Here is a 15,222-nt window from a genome sequence, read left to right as displayed (position 1 = left end):
CCAACTCTTAAAACGACGCCGTATGTTGTATACACCCATACTCAAAAAACGATATCGTTTAACGACCACCCACCCACACCAGCACACTAGGTTAAATAGCTCCAAAAGTCCGATCTCCAAAATCTTCACTTTCTACTCTCAAAGGAAGAAAAATAGAAGATCGTAGCTTTTGGGTTCTTCGAATTCTACACAAATTTCCCCCTTTTACGTATCACTGTAAGTTTGAATCTGTTTTTTTTTTCAGAAAAAAAATAGTACTTTTTTATTGAGCTGATTTTGATAGGCGATTTATCTTTTGGGGTTCAATTGTTTTGTGATTTATCGTTATTTAGTGCATTTGAATGCTTGATCTATTTTGATTTCGGTAATTCGATAAGGAATGAGGTACATTGTATCAGAATAGGGAAAAGGGAGAATTGTTCCTTTATTTTTTGTTGTTTTGTTTTGTGGGTTTTCAAATCTTTTTGGGTTTTCAATTTCTACTTAAGGTGTCTAGTCTTTTCTTTACTCTTACAGTTCCAATGGCTGCTGTTCCTTCTGACCTTGAAAGAGAACAGGTTTTTCCTTTTCACTATATACTATTTTTTGCTTCTGTCTTAATGGGTGTTTGTTTTTGATCTATTATTGTTCAAATTAAAAATGTTTTTTTTTTGTTGGGTGAGAGCAGATATTCTCTATGGCAGAGAAAGAGATGGAGTATAGAGTGGAGATGTTTAACAAGTAGGTACCTTTTAGCTTTCTTGAATGTTTGAAAATATACCCATTTGCTTGATTTTTGCTGAAACTAGAAAATTGTGTAAGGATGATTAGTCTATGTGTGGTGTTAGTACATTGAGCTAATACACTTGCTGTTTATACATGAAATAAGTAATAACAACAACATACTTGGTGTAGTCCCACAAGTTCGGTCTGAGAAGGATGGTATGTAGTGAAGTTGTTTTCGATAGACCTTGGCTGAAGTAAAACATATCAAAAATCAAGTATGTAAAAAAATACAGTAGGAAGAATCCATGCTTAAAGCAATGGAGAAGACAACAATAGCAACGGCACATAATATGATAACCAAATAAAATCGAGATAGTAGGAGAGTAATTAAAAAACTACTAATATGGAATTTGGAAACTAGACAACGCTTGACCACCTACTAACCTTCTATCATAATTGGAAACTAGACAACGCTCCACTGCCTACTAACCTTCTATCATAATTCTCGACCTTCAATTTTTTCTATTTAGGGTCGAGTACTCGGTAAGTTGCAGGTGTGCCATGTTGTCTAATCACCTCACCTCAATACCTAAATACGTAAGTACCACACAATTGTATGCTGATTCTTTGTTGTACATAATCTTTTACTACTAACATTTGTGTTGGGAACTAGGATTGATGGTGTCTATCCTTTTGAACATCAAATGTTCCATATATACAGTTGGACGTTGGTAATGAAGACCTGTCGTGAATGGTGTAAACCGTCTTAAACTAGTTAGAGTGAGGAGTGTGGACACTTTTGCTTATTTATTTTTAACTTTAATATACACTTTTCACATGTAACCTAATTTTTCTTGAGGCAAGCACGCAAAAATATTTTGTGGATGGATGGTGCAAGCTCTGCTGTTTCCACAACACCCTTTGAGGGACTTGATTGGGGAATGTTTACACATCTAAAGGCCTAAATAAAACGAAGAGAAGTGCATTCATGAGGCGTTTACGTAATTTGACATTGTAATCAAGTCCTTCAAAGGTGCCATGGGAATAAAAATTCTAGTTTATAAGATATACTACAAGACTCTTAGTATGATGTTTGGAAGTAATATTTGTCTCTGCATAAAGGTAGTGTTTATCTGTTTTCTAGTTTTTGTCTTGACTTGCTCATCCTGCCTACTTCTCTATTTTCTTACCTGCTCTTTTTTCCTTTTAAAAATATAATTCAGGCTTACACATACATGCTTCAAAAAGTGCGTCGACAACAAGTATGTTACTCATTCTTCTTATGCTTCTGGCCTAATATGTGTGTTGTGCATCATTTTCTCAGGATTTAGTTTCTTGGTTGACAATACATTTGTAAATGGCCTTACAGGTACAAGGACTCAGAGTTGAACATGGGTGAAAATAGTTGTATTGACCGATGCGTTTCGAAGTACTGGCAGGTAAACCATGGCTGTGCATTCTCACTTCACAAAATCTTGCAATTAGCCTGTCACACGTAATAAGAACACATAGATTTACTTTTACGTGGTAAAATTATGTTGGTTGCATTAGCTATATCATCTTACTTTGTCTGTCTAATGGAAATGGGTAAACCTTTCCTGAACAAATTGAGTAGTTATATTTAACTTTTAAGAGATGAGTAATCTTTTCTATTGACAATGCCTATGGCTTTTGGTAATTCTTTGGTTTAATCATGATAGTTTTTTTTTCTTATTCTTCATTTCACACTTTAGGTTGTTGTGAAAAAGATATAGTTTAACCAAATTACTCTAATAGAATAGACGACCCACTACTTAAAGTGGATTAATAGCTTGGTTGGCCAAGTATTTGGGAGACTAGAAGTGCTTATTTTTAGAAAGTGAAGTATGCGGCCAAACTTTTAGGAGAAAATAAGTGCTTTTGGGGAGTAGCAAAAGATGTTGAAGCTGAACAAGTAGCTTTCCTCCAAAAGTACTTTTTTGCAAAGCACTTTTGAGAAAATATATTTAGAAACACTTTCTCAAAGCTTGCCAAACACTAATTGCTTCTCAAATGTGTTTTCTAAATTGATTAGTCAAACACACTTTGCTTCTCATCAAAAAAAAACATTTCAAAATAAGCCGATTATAGAAGTTTGCCCAAATAAGCTATAAATATGGATTTTAACATCTTTATAATTACTGAATGGAATGAATATGTTAGACGGGAGAAAGATATCTAAGTTGCGCGGACTCTTCATTCTTGCTGCCGCACTCGTGTCGACACGAGACGGGTGCGTATGCAGGATACGTGTGGGATTTGGTCAACCCACATCGGATACTTTGACCAAGAGTCCATGGACAACCCACATGAGACGGATGCGGGTGAGGGTGAGGGTGCAGGATACTTGTGGAATTCGGTCAACCCACATCAGATACTTTGACCAAGATACTTTTCCTCTTGGTCAATATTTGTCGCTTCATGTTTCAAGCCAAAGCTTCATGTGTTAAGTCAAACAGAGATGCTAAATATTCAAGCGGTTGTAATTCAACTTATGGTAGACAGTAACAATGATTTATGAGGAGAGTTGGTGGAAGGTCTTGAATGAATTTCTTTTTCTTTTTTGAGGGGAAGAATATCTCTATCTTTATAACTATAATTTTATAATATTGAATATTTTTAGCCGAATCACCGCACCCGCATCCATACTCAGATTCGTATCCCCGAATTTTAAATTTAGATTTTGCCGAATCCGGCTCTCGGATTCGCATCCGTCTCAGACACCTGCACCAGAGTCCGAGCAACTTAGAAAGGTATGCATTGTTCATATACATCAGGGCATGTACACCTGTTCACATACCTCTGGTAACCCCTTGGAGGTCCGGGGTCACTAGTTGTTGGTTACAAATTATAGATACCAATTAAAGGTGAATAAATAACTTAGTTTTTTTTCCCGTTCTCTCTCTAGCCTCTCTCTCGATGCATTTAGTGCTAATGCGCGCCCTTTGTCGGAATGGCTGGGAGGCAAACAAAAGAAGCCAGTTCCATGATAATGGGTAAGGAAGTTCCGCATCTTGTTAAGATCATTGGGAAGAAACCAACACCGCTTCCCAAGTCAGATATGAGCCATGTACTCCAATGGAACATCTTCCTCAAGGAGCTGAGAATTGGCCTCAATTAAGGATTGAGAATGCAAAGACGACAACAAAGGTTTCCCTAACAGGTGCTAGCACTAGAGCTAATACTATTACAAACATGCTAGCCTGGACTCGAACAAGATCCATTCTACCCTGAAGGAACAAAAAATAGTGACCAATGCAATAGTAACTAAGATCCCATCGACAACTACTAGTCAAGCAATGGTAAACCCAGCTAATTGAGATGCCCCTAAGCCAGGAAGCTCAATGGGAAATGAGGAAATGACTTTCGTCAAGATCTTTTGTCGAGAAGCAAGCAACGAAGGAGGAAATGACTTGGTTAACACCTGACCTCTCTTTTCTAATGATGATGATATTATCCACATAGACGAACAAGTATGTAGTGGCATTGTACTGATGAAGGATGAGGAGGGAAGTTTCAGTTTCGGATTTTAAAAATTCCAAAGATAGCAAGTGATGTTTGCGTTCGTTGTATCACGCAAGGAAAGCTTGCTTGAGATCATAGATTGTCTTTTTAGGCGACACAAATGGGCGGAAATTCTCAGAGATTGTTCCATATATACCTCTTCATCAAGATGACCATGGAGGCATTATTGACGTTTGGTTGTCGTAGAAGCCAATCTAATTTTGTTGCAATTTAGAGTATCACATGAATAGTAATTAATTTGATTACTAGATTGAACGTGGAGTTAAAATCAATATCAAGACATTGAGTGAATCCCTTTGAAATGAGTCTTGACCTTATAATGATTTAATGAACCATCAGCTTTTTGCTTGATCTTGTACAACCACTTACAAGTACAAATTCCCATTTCAACGATGCATCAAGTGATGAACGACCAAAGGTGGGAGTTGGTATCATGTGGTCCAAAAAAATTGTTTTCTTTAAGTGTGGTAGTATAAAATCAAGAGGAAAACCGATACTTCAATAGATCGTTGCAAGGAATACTCGTCTCGTCAAGAGGGGTTTAACTGAACGTCGTAGCATATTGATTTCCGCTCCATAGTCGAGCCTAATTGTCACCAGCTACTGTTCCTGGGATACTTCTTTTGCAATATAACTTAATTAGCCTCTTAAGAACGTTCGACATCAATAGCGCCTTCCTCTAAAGTCCATAATGAAACAACTCCCAAAATGCCATGACAAGAATTTCTCCACTCATGTCCCATCTTTAAAAGATGATCTATGGTGTAAAATAAGCTTCCCGTGCGTGGTACGATGAACTCAAACATCATTTGCTATATGTGAAATCTGAGTTTGATACTTTGATTTCATTCGTCATCAGTACCACGCCTTGTGCTCCAAGTTAATTTGGGTGTGCAAGCAAGCAACTGATGCAACCAGATACAAGAAAGTCCTTGTGAAGCTACAAGAGTGTATGCAGAGTTGGTGCCGGATGCGATCGTGCAAGGTGGAGAAGATCCATCTGAATGACCATGTAAGATGTGCGTGGGAAATGGTGCCTTTCATGTGTTAAAGTTATGTCTTCCATTTGGCTTGATTAGAAGTTGCGAAGTGGGTGAAATTGGGCCACCGTTTCGCTGGTAATGTTATTAGGAATATAACTCTAGCATTGTGTGTCATTTTGTGGATGGTGAGAGGGAATAAGGAAGGGAAGGATCTTATGAGTTTAGAACTTTTGGGCTCTTTATACCCATATAAACACCGAAGTAAATGTGAATAAATTTGATGATCTTTATCGAACCAGTGGGCAGCATTAAATATGAGAAGAGTTTTTTCTGATCCAACTCCTGTGACAGAGGAGACCTACTCAGAGCTGAACCATGAATGAACAACTCCACTGGACAGGAATCAAACCTAACAAATTGCTAAGAAAAAGATCAAACTAACATGTGCTCTAATACAACAACAACAACAACATACGCAGTGAAATCCCACAAGTGTGGTATGGGGAGGGTAGGATGTACGCAGACCTTACCACTACATCATGGAGATAGAGAGGCGGTTTCCGATGTGCTCTAATACAAACAACATTCAAATCACATATCAGGTTTATTATACTAAGATACGGCGTTTGGACAATATTTGAGTTAAAATTTTAAAAAAGTTTGTTGAAATTGATTTTGTTTTGAACATGAACACTTGAAAAATAGAATATGTGGAAGTTGAAGATTTGGGAATGGAAACCATAATTTCACTTGGAATGTATGTTCAAATCAGTGTTCCAATATTTCATTGAAGTTCTAATGCTGAATTTTTGGTATTTGCAAATACTCACAAACTAGTATTTGTGAATACTGAAATAATATTTATGTCCAAATGGGAAATTTCAAGCTTATAACTTTGTTGTTGGCCTACTTGAAAGTGAACTTAGTCCCTTGTATATATCTGCTGTTTTCAGTGTCCCCTCCCTGTCCTACCAAAATGTTCGCTCAAGATTTTAGTGAAAATTGGGTAGTGATGATCTTCTTGAGCCGAGGGTCTATCGGAAACAACCTCTCTACCCCACAAAGGTAGGGGTAATGTTGAGGTGGTGATAATCTTGATATTCATTATATTTCTTCCCATCTCATTACTGCCAGACAAAATTAGGTAGTTACCAAAGTGTGGTAGTTGAATTAAAACTTAATACTGGTCGGTATCTATGCTCCTGAAACTTCAAGCTATTTAGTTGAGGTTGTTGTACTTCTTTTTTCTTCAAGATCCAACAATAACTAAGCACACCATTTAAATATTTTCTGCAGGTGACTAACCTAGTGGGGACGCTTCTTGGGAACACTCGACCCATGTAACATTTTCCCTTTGTCCACTTCGTGGTGTTCGAATAATCTATCAGGGAGACCAGCAAGGAAGAAATTGATACTCCTTTTCTTATTGCTCAAAGATGTTGCCTCTTTGAACAATTTTACTATATTTAGAAGTATATTTAAATTTTACTCCTTGACAGTAAAGATGATCTGAACCAATGTGTAATGGCTATTGATGATTTTTTGTGATACAATAGGTAAAATTTCAGCTTTTGGCCAGAATGTCAGATTTTGGTGTTGCAATGAATCAATTTCACAGTTTTCCGCCAGAATGTTGGAGCATCTGCATCTCACTTGATGCAGATATCCATGGTTAAGTATGTTGCTATGTTTTTGTTCTTGTTCTATATTATTGTTTTCGATATTGTAGTATACACGTGTTTGTGGTGGGAATTTTCAAAATTGGTAAGGACTTGGTGTGTGAGTTGTATGTCTATAATAAGCTATATATACCCAAATCGAATCATACTTGATCTTTGTTCAAGGTAAATCCACATCAAAGTCCCATATTGATCATCATCTCCCACTTTCATTGTGGAATTTCAATGTTCTGAGCCAAACTACTAGGTCGATGATGTTCTGTCTGAGTTTCTTGTATGGATACGTCCACCTTTTAATTATTTTTTTGCACTATATCTCATGTGATTTCTATACTCCATTTGCTGTGGATATGTGAAGGGTAGAGGGTTCGGTTCATTATTCACCGAATCTAGAAGCATGCAACCATCTGCACTTTGGAAGTTTTCGATTAAACAAAACCAAAAACAAAAGATTCATAGTCAAAACTGGTTTGTGGACATTCTAACATTTTGGAAGTTGAGAAATCTTGGTGGTTTGTGTGATCAATGGGAAATGGTCAATTTTCCATGTATAATATATGGTAGAAAATACTAGGGCAGAATAGAAAGATAGATGGGGACTAGGGATGATACTATGTATAATGTACTAGATTTGGTGTTTACCCAAAAATGAGCCTACTATCTACTACACCTTACCAAAGCCATCTCATCAACTCTACTTCTTATTAAGAAGCAACAAAACTAATATATAGTATTCAAGCCTCCACGCTTTCCTCACATCTACCTCAATTCTTGATTTGTTTCTTCTCACAAGGCAAAAAAAATGACAACTTCCCCAACACACCTTTAAGGCAGTGCAAGCCACCTTCTGCATTTTGCTGCTAGCTCTCAAATTTAGCTCTGCCTGCTCAGCAAGAATCCTTGATGAGGTGATCTCATTGCCCGACACATTAGAAACGGATGAGCCTGATGTGGCTCCAGTGGTGACCCCGATGGCCACATTGCCAAGTGGCCAATTACCAGCTACTGTCGCTGCTCCTGATTCGGACGTGGTGCCTGTTGCTGATCCTTCCATTCCTGCTGCAGCAGTAGCTCCTCCTGCAGATTTAGCAACTGAACCTGAACCAGATTCGGCCCCTGTTGTCGCCCCTGCTGCCTTAGTAGCTCCTCCTGCTGACATAACAAATACTGGGGCAGCCCTGTCATTGATGCAGTGCCAGTAGCTACACCAGGAGGGGACATTGCAACATCAGGTGGAATTGCAGCAGCAGCTAACTCTGGTGCCACAAAGACGAATCCTGTCCCAGACCACCCCACGTTCTCCTTCTTCAGGTAGAGTGGTTACGGGGATTATAGCCAATTCTGATGTCAACAATTTGCCTTTCTCCAAGCTCAATAATCAAATCTTTCCAATCAATGGTGGAGTCCCTGTGAACACTATTAACAACTCGTCAACAACAACTATCCATACCTTGTAGGCCTTAATGGTCAATAACAAGCTAACACAGTCCTCCAAAACAGTGGCAATAACAACATTGTAAATGGTGGGAACAACCAACCTTTTGTAACAGCAGGGCAGCTTCCTTCTGGCCTATCCCTTCAGCAGCTCATGTTTGGCTCCATTACTGTAGTTAACAATGAAATAACCGAGGGGCATGAACTGGGGTCGGCTGTTCTTGGCAGGGATTTTACTTGACAAGCTCTTCGGATGACACCAGCCATACTTTAGCCCTGACAGCACTTTTTCATGGAGAACATGATCATAAAGTGGACCATTCCATTAGTTTCTTTTGGATTCACAGGACAGCCACACCAGTTTCTCACACTGCCATCATTGGAGGGACTGGCAAGTATGAGAATGCTAAAGAATATATTACTATTGAGACTCTTCCCCATGTGGATCAACATACAACTGATGGTGTAGAAACAATTACTCATTTCACTGTCTACCTCATTCCTTAGCATTCCTTCTAGAAAAGGTATTATTGATTCACCATGTTGAGTTTTCTGTATTTTTGTATCTTTTTACATATCTTGAAGCATGTATTATATGGTTATTTGTGTCGTCAAAGATTATTTGTATTTGGATTCAAAGCTCCTCAGTTAAAAAAAAAAAGGGTGTATCCAATTTAGATTTTCATATTTCACGATGACCTTCATTGTGAAGGCACGCCACTAATGGTTATGCCCAAAAATTTCTTTATACTGTACAACATCAGAAGAATAGTAGTTAACAGAAAACAGGAATCAAACAGAAACTCCTACTCAGTGATAATTTGTTCTTCTGGTTCTCTGCCTTTGATCTGAATTTTTGCCAAAGTCACATTGATATATAATGATGAAAGCTGAATCCCATTACTTTCTAAATAAACAATAAATAATAGAAAGTATGCAACTGAGGATAAGAGATAATCTTTCACTAAATGTGAAAAACTACTTCCAAAATGGAAAGAACAAAACTTGAATATTAACATTCAACAACCAATTGTGTTCATAAACCCTTTAGGTGTTGCTTTTGTAGATAAATACAAGAAACTCAAGACAATAAAAATCAAAGAAATGCAAATCTATACAGTTTCAGTTTTTGCTCCTTTTTGCTTCCAACTTTGTAGCTTCTTTAAGAGCTTCTTGGGCATCATTCTCAATCCCAAGGATAAAGAGGCCAGTGGCCTGGAGGTAAAAGGCAGTTGGCCAATCGGGGAAAACCACCTGAGCTTGCATTGCATCCCCTAGAGCTTCTTGTGGCAAGTCGCTCATCAGATAACACAAGCAACGCCTGGCATATACGGTTGGTGATACCATGGTCCCTCCATCAATGAACTATATTAAACAGAATAGCATGTAAGCCTTCCCTGTCTTGTTTAAATAGCTGAATACTTAAAAGAGACATTTAATTTTGAGCTTTTATAGAACATCAAGAGGAATTTGATGAGGTCTTCCTGTAATTGTTTTACGACTATGATAAAAGCATCCGTATTTTATCCATTTAGGTAAACAAACATATTTTAAATGGTCAAACCTGCGTATAGCAGTCAATGGCAGTAATGAAATCCTTGGCTCGGAAAGCAGCATCACCGTGCTTCTTAGAATTCAAGGTTTCCTGCATCTGATTTGTCCACATTTGGAATGAAAGCTGCAATGGAATCACAAAATCACAAAATCAAGATCAAGTTGTACCAATAAAAATGAGACATGATTTATTTGTGGGGCTATTTGAGATATGGAGATGGAAACACATATAACAAACACACAGTAAAATACTGAACTTGTAAAATTATCACAAAACGTTAAGAAATCTTATATTGGCTTATTGTAATCCTTTTGTTTGACGATCAACAGACAGAAGATCTAAAACTTTTACTATCATATCTGAAAGAATAATACATGGATTTAATAATGACACTCAGTAGGCCCCATTGCTAATTGATGGAAAAGAAACAGAATGAGTAAATTTAAAAGGCAAAACATAGTGGACTCTCTTTTGGTAATAATTAGAGGGGGAAGCATGATATTAAAGTTAGATCATTAACCTCCTACTTACCTCCCTCAATGAGGCATTATTGTCTTAGATCTTTTGGGCAGGAAGAGGGAGAAGGTAAATTTTCTGTATCTAAAATTAACCTATTAAAAGTGGTTCCTCATCAAGATTACCATGATAAGAAACTAGTTACGGAAATATTCCTCTGTTTCAATTTGTTTGACTGATTTTGACTTGGCACAGAGTTTAAGAAAATAAAGAAGACTTTTGAATCTTGCGGTCTTAAACTAAAGATGTGTAGAATGTACCAAAATGTACTTTAATCTTGTAGTCTTAAACATGTCAAATGAAAAGTTGAAATTAAAGAATTTCCGAAAAAGAAAAAAAGACATTCTTTTTTTAAAGATACTAAAAAGGAAGGGGAGTAGAAACATGTCATTCATCCAAGGTGCTAAAGAGGGGTTAATTGTATTAGGTTGTGAGAAGAATATCCAAGCAAGAAGACATCTTCTTTAATATATTTTTGAGCAACAACTATTATCGATACTGCTAATGAATAGTGAAATTATGTAAAGAAAAGGAAAACCTCATTGGCGATTCCTTCATCATCCTTGTACCCACTCTTTTCCAATATTTCATGAAGGGCAGTAAGATCTTTTCTCAAGCATGCTTCACCCATTGGTGTCAATAATAATGGCTGAGGTGGGGTTGCAGTTCCGTGTGGAATGCCCAACAAAACATGTGACGGCACCTGGATTATATCAACGGCAAACATGGGCTCCAAGCATTATATAAAACAAAATTAAGGAGAAACTTAGGTCGTTCATCTGAGGAATATATAACAATTAAAATACAATATTTTCCTTCTTATAAGTCAAATAATTCCACCAAGGTTTCCGTTTCAATTGTTAACTACATAGAAAATACAAGACGGCAAAAGCCATGGGAGATATATCCACACTATTGTAACATAAAACCTTACTAAAGTGTGATCCTAGACAACCAAATAACAAAATGCAAAAAGGAGGCAATCATCGGTGAGGTTACTAATCCATTTTTTATCTCATTAGTGAAAGAAGGTAAGTAGCAGTTCTTTAAATGTTTCCATGATCTGTAAGCAAGTCAAGGGGCACAGACATACCTCTGTTTCTTTCTGAAGAGACGTAAGTGAAGTGACGAGAGATTTTGCATTTGGCCTCTCACGTGCCTCGTACTGTAAACAGCGAGTGGCAAGCCGAACAAGCTCCGTTCCATCATCATTAGAAAAATGACCCTCCAAACAAGAATCCATAAGCATCAAAAAATTCTTCCCCCTAATTAGATCAAGTGCCTACAAGAAGGTAAAACAAACAAAGGCTCTTCAAGTTTAGGAACTCAAATTATAGAGTCGATAAACAAAGTTCAATTTATACATGATTTCATATAGTGCACATCCTTAGGTCCAAGAATCTTTTACAACTTACATGGCTTGGAGGAATATGTTTTCCACTTAAAAGATCTAGCAACATTGTTCCAAAGCTGTAAACTACACTTTCAGGGGTCACTCTTCCTGCCAATCATAAACATGTTTCAACTTTCACTTTAGCTGAATTAAGGAAAAGACCATAGCATAATACTTAATGCCTGAACTAATTTGTTAATTTATATAAGCAGATCTTTCTTGATACTAAAGCTTTGCGGTAAACAACAAAATTCCATCTCACAACACTTTGGATTGAGAAATAATCATATTTGACCTGTTTTCAAGTACTCTGGGGGAGTGAAAGCCAAGTTTGTACTATAACTCTTCCCATCTCTACTGTTCTTCATCAGGCCAAAGCAAGAGAGTCTAGGATTACCATCCTGTGAAAACACTAACCAATGTAAGAAGCACTACACCTAATGCAACCTAGGAATAACAAAAACTGGAGTAGAATCAATATTTACCTGATCAAATAAGATTCTATAAGCATTAAGATCATGATATAATGCCCGACCTTTGCTACTGCAGTAATCCAAAGCTTGTGCTAGGTAAAATGCGACTCTCAACCTCATCGCCCATTTCATAGGTTGATTCTCCCCTATTCCATTTCAAAGTGTTTCAAATATCAGCATCGACAACATTCTCATAAATAAATTCCATTTGGAGTTGGTAAAAGCAAACACAATTGACACAAAACAACAGTCAATCTGCCTTCCAACAACAAATAAGTTATGCCTATATCACTTCTCTCAGACTTCTAAATCATGGACTTAACTATGATCTAGATCACAATAAATCCCATCAGTTGCAACATAAAGTTCCAACAAATCTACATTTCTGAAATACAAAATTCTGGCAATTGGAGGGGACTCACAGTGAAACAAATGCTTTGCAAGGGTCTCATTAGGCATGAACTCAGCCACCAGCAATTTTTCCTCCCCTTCACAGCAACATCCTATTAGATTTGCCAATCGCTCGCTCCTCAGATTCCCCACAGCTCTAGCCTCATCCTTTACAACACACAAACAAAAATTGTCCATAATATAAACAAAACCACTTGATACACAAGAAAAAGTTGCAAATTGGGACAATGGGGCAACAGAGTTAAATCAAACTAACCAAGAATTGACGAGAATCAGGCCAAGCAGACCTATTGAAGCGTTTAACAGCAACCCAACGACCATTCTCAAGTAACCCTTTATAAACTACATTTGGAGCTTTCTCTCCATGCTCTGATACAATGTTTTCAGAAGAAAATCCATTGGTAGCCATCTTTAGCTCATCAAGACTGAGCTCAGTAAAAACTGGAAAGGCATTTTTCTCATTTTTACCTCCATTCTCTGCCAGCACAAAACAAAGTAAAAAAATCTCATCAAATCATTCAAAGAATTACACAATAAAACACAAAGTCAATAGAAATATGACAAGCAAGAAAATAAATACCGAGATCAGATGAATCAAGAAGAGATGGTTTGAGGTGAGAATGCCACCAACAAAAAGAGAATTTTGAGCAACGAGCACCCATTTGACAGTGAAAATGAAGACGGCAAAAATCACAAGATTTCTTGAAAAGGAGGAACCTTTATAAGTACTGTTTTTTTCAAGAAACAAACAGAGACCCAATTGATAAAGATCCAACGAAAAGATGTTTCTTTTTAAGCTTTTACAGCTTTCTTTTGGTGAGCACACATGACAGAAGAGAAGAAGGCAAATGGGAAGAAAGAAAAAGGAGGGATTTTTATAGCTACTATTTTTTTCTCTTGAGGGAACAAACAGTGGCCCCAATTGTTGTTGGAATCCAAAAGAAAGGATCTTTTTGCAGAAATTTGCAGTACCCTTTTGCTGATTCTGTTAGTGTTGTGATTTGAAGCCTTTTTAAGAGCATGCAGAAAGCAAGAAAAGGAAGAGAGTATGTATATATTTGAGTACTCTATTAAATATTTTAGGAAGTATGGGGTTTTAAGGATGAAAAGAAAAATTATAGAGAAGAGCAAACAGCCAAGCCAACACACACTGTGTTGCTTTTTTTCACTTTCATGTGTCTCTCTTTTGAGAAGAAGCCATGTGTTGTTGCTGCAAAAGAGGATGGCCTTTTTTCCTTCATAAATAGTATTCCATGGCAATTTTGCTTTTTTTTTTTTTTTTTTTTAAGTTTTAAGTTTGATTGGAAATTTGCACCTGAAATCTTTAAATTTTCTAAAATAAAATTTATATGTTTGTAAATTACGTAAAAAAAAATACTATAAATTATAATAATTGACAATTCAAAATATTTAAAAGATATATAAAAGATTTACTATTAAAGATAGACTAATTTGAATCTCGAATCTGAAAAGTGCCAAAATTACGCGGATAAGCAAATACATACTAGTTAATTAGCCAACATAGCTATAGTTTGAATTAATTATGGCTCGCGGCAAATATCTAGCTGTAATTACAATTTGAGTTTTGTATAATTCATGCAATTATACAATTTATTTTGTAAAATTCGTGTGATTATACAGTTGAGTTTTGTATAATTCGCGCGATTTATACAAACGATATGCATGAATCGAATTGTATAGTAAATTATACAAACACTACAAATTGTATAGTAAATTATACAAACACTAAAAATTGTATAGCAAATTATACAAACATTGTGCATTAATTGTATAGTGAAATATACAAAAATTATACAAAAACTGCGAATTGTATAAAGAATTATACAAATGTATACAAAGGCTGAGCGAATTATACAAACGTTGCTATAAATATAGCTACAAATTGTAATTGGCAAACTATAGATATGAAGCATAATTAAGATATTTTTGAGTGGTTGTATGCGAAAATTCCCCAATTTACTACATTCCTTTTTTGCCTGTTTAATAAATATTCTCTCTGTCCCATGTTAATTATTCAAAATATAATAAAAATAATTATTTCCAAATAACTTATTAATTTACAAAATAAAAAATAAAAATTAATTACTCTCGTTGTTTCAATTAGTTTAGCCTATTTTACTTTTTAGTTTATTTAAAAAGAAGGACTCTTTCCCCTTTTATAACTCTTTAATTTATGTTTAAGCGCACATAATTAATGGGTGTTTGATATATTTGACATATATTTAATTTAGAATTATAAGATTTAAAATTATTTTTCTTTTTTAATTTTCGTATTAAGTAAAAATATGTGAAAAAAAATTAAAACAAATGGAGTAACAAATCCCTTGCAATTAATTCTTTCTTAAACGTGTAATTAAGTTCATATAATTCCAAAAACGTGTAAATAAGTTTGCATACTTCCAAAAAAAATAATTAATATATAAATTAATAAAATAACCCTTCTCATTTACAAAATTTTAATGGGGTATAAAGATGGAAGTGGATAATTAATACGGAATGACGGAGTAAT

The 15,222-nt window shown here is 36.0% G+C and overlaps 2 protein-coding genes and 1 pseudogene across 2 annotated transcripts; 2 read left to right on the top strand and 1 right to left on the bottom strand.

Annotated features, from left to right (window-relative positions):
- Positions 1 to 82: 82 nt before the first annotated feature.
- Positions 83 to 6,862, top strand: LOC129882325 (mitochondrial import inner membrane translocase subunit TIM10-like). Its single transcript, XM_055956573.1, has 6 exons — positions 83 to 216; positions 517 to 557; positions 668 to 720; positions 1,929 to 1,967; positions 2,075 to 2,144; positions 6,528 to 6,862. The coding sequence occupies exons 2-6, from the start codon at positions 522 to 524 to the stop codon at positions 6,573 to 6,575; spliced, it is 246 nt and encodes an 81-aa protein (XP_055812548.1). The 5' UTR covers positions 83 to 216; positions 517 to 521; the 3' UTR covers positions 6,576 to 6,862.
- Positions 6,863 to 7,716: 854 nt separating this feature from the next.
- Positions 7,717 to 8,982, top strand: LOC129882002 (dirigent protein 24-like; annotated as a pseudogene).
- A 352-nt stretch (positions 8,983 to 9,334) lies between these two features.
- On the bottom strand, positions 9,335 to 13,911 carry LOC129882324 (serine/threonine-protein kinase BSK5-like). The gene is made up of 10 exons (XM_055956572.1): positions 13,273 to 13,911; positions 12,949 to 13,169; positions 12,704 to 12,839; positions 12,294 to 12,427; positions 12,104 to 12,209; positions 11,831 to 11,916; positions 11,509 to 11,697; positions 10,954 to 11,118; positions 9,909 to 10,022; positions 9,335 to 9,709 (listed from the first exon to the last, which is right to left on the bottom strand). The coding sequence occupies exons 1-10, from the start codon at positions 13,352 to 13,354 to the stop codon at positions 9,467 to 9,469; spliced, it is 1,476 nt and encodes a 491-aa protein (XP_055812547.1). The 5' UTR covers positions 13,355 to 13,911; the 3' UTR covers positions 9,335 to 9,466.
- Between the last annotated feature and the right edge of the window lie 1,311 nt (positions 13,912 to 15,222).

This window comes from Solanum dulcamara, chromosome 3, assembly GCF_947179165.1.
Source record: "Solanum dulcamara chromosome 3, daSolDulc1.2, whole genome shotgun sequence".
Lineage (NCBI taxonomy): Eukaryota > Viridiplantae > Streptophyta > Magnoliopsida > Solanales > Solanaceae > Solanum > Solanum dulcamara.
The sequence above is the reverse complement of the archived record's forward strand: the minus strand, read 5'-3'. Positions and strand labels throughout refer to the sequence as shown.

Coding starts and splice junctions, on each gene's coding strand:
- LOC129882325 (XM_055956573.1), top strand. CDS start 522: ATGGCTGCTGTTCCTTCTGACCTTGAAAGAGAACAG. Junction 721..1,928: donor AGAGTGGAGATGTTTAACAA/GTAGGTACCTTT, acceptor AATATAATTCAG/GCTTACACATACATGCTTCA. Junction 2,145..6,527: donor GCGTTTCGAAGTACTGGCAG/GTAAACCATGGC, acceptor TATTTTCTGCAG/GTGACTAACCTAGTGGGGAC.
- LOC129882324 (XM_055956572.1), bottom strand. CDS start 13,354: ATGGGTGCTCGTTGCTCAAAATTCTCTTTTTGTTGGTGGCATTCTCAC. Junction 11,917..12,103: donor CCCAGAGTACTTGAAAACAG/GTCAAATATGAT, acceptor TATGATTGGCAG/GAAGAGTGACCCCTGAAAGT. Junction 11,119..11,508: donor CTCTTCAGAAAGAAACAGAG/GTATGTCTGTGC, acceptor GATATAATCCAG/GTGCCGTCACATGTTTTGTT.